At 43.2% G+C, this 2,500-nt stretch overlaps 1 protein-coding gene across 1 annotated transcript in view; it reads left to right on the top strand.

Moving 5' to 3' along the window:
* The first annotated feature begins 1,503 nt into the window (after positions 1 to 1,503).
* Positions 1,504 to 2,500, top strand: part of LOC143032163 (protein unc-80 homolog) — a 19,821-nt gene continuing 18,824 nt past the window's right edge. Inside the window, exons 1-2 of the mRNA XM_076196632.1 lie at positions 1,504 to 1,666; positions 2,301 to 2,395. Of these exons, the coding sequence (XP_076052747.1) occupies positions 1,504 to 1,666; positions 2,301 to 2,395 (258 nt within the window). The remainder of the gene's footprint in view (positions 1,667 to 2,300; positions 2,396 to 2,500) is intronic.

The following is a 2,500-nucleotide window of genomic DNA, read 5'->3' as shown; positions in this document are numbered from 1 at the left end:
CTGACTCCGCCCTGCGTGACGGGTCGTCCTGTTTTAACTCTGCGTGTTCCCCTTCTACTCACATCTCATTGTACTTATGTCCCTGCAAATTCTTGTAATCTGTACTTTCCTGAAGAGGGCTATAGCTATTAGCCGAAATATAGAAGTTACTCATTCTTCTAAAGTTTCCTTTTTATTCCGACTGTGGGTTCTTTGTGATTATATATATATATATATATATATATATATATATATATGTATATATTTTTATATATGTTTGTATATATTATATTTATATATATATATATATATATATATATATATATATAATTTCTATCTTGTATGCCTTCTTCTACAGTGCGTTGGTACCGTAATCAAAGCGTGTTGGTCTCGTTTTCCCTTAATTCTGGGTTCGAAACTCGCACGTCTCTCCGATTTCCAGCAGTGCCCTATATGCTTCCTCAAGCATATAGGGCAAAGATGACGGCTTCGGCTGCAGTTACTCAGCGCCTCCTGGTGTAGGCTCCCTTTACCTTTCATAGCTCCTTTACCGTCTGTGTGACTCCACCTCTTCGGTGGAATCGCCTGGTATTGGTTAGGAGCCTACGCCATGAGGCGCTGAGCAGTTGCACCTGAAGCCGTCACCTTTGTCTTATGCGTCCAAGGCACTGCTGGGACAGGTAACAGTCACTGCCGGGACTCGGAGAGACGTGCGAGACTCGAACCTAAGATTAAGGTAATACGCGACCAACACACTTCCGATGACGCCACGTGAAACTAATACACTCTTTCTATGGTGAAATGTCTTTAAGAAAATTTATCTGGCGTCAGGCGATTTTAATCATGTGTTGGGGAAATCGACGTTTTAGAACTATCTCGTCGACCTCTTGTTACGTTGATACACTTTCCTCTGGTTCTCGTGGAATGAAGGGATCTGATCGAAGCGAAGGGAGTTAAGCGAACTACATTGCAGCCTACAGCTTTAAGAAAACTGTGGCGCAAATATATTGCAAAGACCGAGGTTTAGCCCTTCCGTACCGGGTGGTACCTTTCCCTCAATCCAGATTGACGTCACACTATTTCATTCATCTCCGTAGCAACCCTCATGTCCACTGGTGGCGTCATCGTAAGCGTGCAAGTCTCGTATCTTCCTAAACGCGGGTTCGAATCCTGTACTCCTCTCCGATTCCCAGCAGTGAGTGCTGTTATCCTAACAGTACCTAAAGCGTATAATAGGGCAAAGGTGACGGCTTCGGCCGCAGCTAATCAGCGCCTCCTGGCGTATGCTTCTCACTATCATCACTACTTTCTGTAATAAAGAGTGACACAAGATACGAACGCGAATAGGACTCATATCAGACTGCATTTAGCGTTCAGCTGCTGATACAATGTGTAGAGTTGCTATCATAGACTTTAATTAACCAGCGCTTCTATCCTTGTAGAAAATCTCAGGGCAAAGACTAAACGTGGAAATGAATGGTATTTCGTAGCGGTAGCCAGAATGATATGATAAAATTTGTCCAGATGGGGTTGGGGAGCTGGATCCAGAGGTCTCGGTCGGTTAGAACGTACGCTCAGCTCTGGGACCACGCCTCCGTTGGGGGAACCTACTCGAAGTCAAGAGAGTTCTTGTTGGCTCTGGGTCGAGTTCGTTGCCACAGTGTCCGTGGCACTGGGTGCCAAGGATGTGGGCTGATGCCCACGTACCTCAGATGCGTATATAAATGTCGTAGCTGAAATATTTGCACAGTAAACCCATCATCACTTTGATTTTCTTTGTTAATTCTGTTCTGATTAATGTCATATTATTTCATTCATCTTAATGTCATATTGTTTCATTCACCAAAGTGAAGGACACCATGCTGAAGGTCTTCAGGTTGACCTGTTCGCTTTTCTTGTTTTTTATTTTTATTTATCTATTTATGCTAATCTTGTTTTTGATTAATGCCATGTGGGTGTGTTCAGCTCCTGGTAGGAACTCGCGTTAAAGTGGAAAGAACCATTGCCTTGTGATACGATGAGGCGGAAGGCGTGTTTTTATGACCTTAAAATGTCGACATTTGTGGTGAAACTCGAACGACATGATGCGAGGAGGTCCGCAAAATAAGTACCGTTTTCTTGGGAGGCTCTGTGCTGCAGATGCATCCGCGTGCTTCAGGATAGAAGACCATGGGAATAATCTATCTGCAGGCAGCTTCTGCGCATACATGGAGATATAATTAGTATTTATCTTCCAACTAGTTTCGTAAATAGCGAGGCGGTGTGCATCTCGACTATGAATATATATCTAACTCGGAGTCTCTTATGCTGACATTTTCCAGGTTCTCCTGTGTGGCTGGACGCAGTTGGAACAGCTACACGTGCCCACACAAAGTCTTTGCAAAATTATTCATGTGTAGTCTTGAATGAAATTCCTGTATTTTTTTTCCTTCTCTACTCTTCTTCTCCTGAGTGTGTAGGCTTATTAGCTTTTCTCTAGTTTCTCTTCTTCAGTACTACTTTCTCTTTCTTCTCTTCTACT

This window comes from Oratosquilla oratoria, chromosome 13 (assembly GCF_046742065.1).
Source record: "Oratosquilla oratoria isolate Oo_2021 chromosome 13, ASM4674206v1, whole genome shotgun sequence".
Classification (NCBI taxonomy): domain Eukaryota; kingdom Metazoa; phylum Arthropoda; class Malacostraca; order Stomatopoda; family Squillidae; genus Oratosquilla; species Oratosquilla oratoria.
Note: the sequence above shows the minus strand (reverse complement) of the source record. Positions and strands in the feature narration are given on the sequence as shown.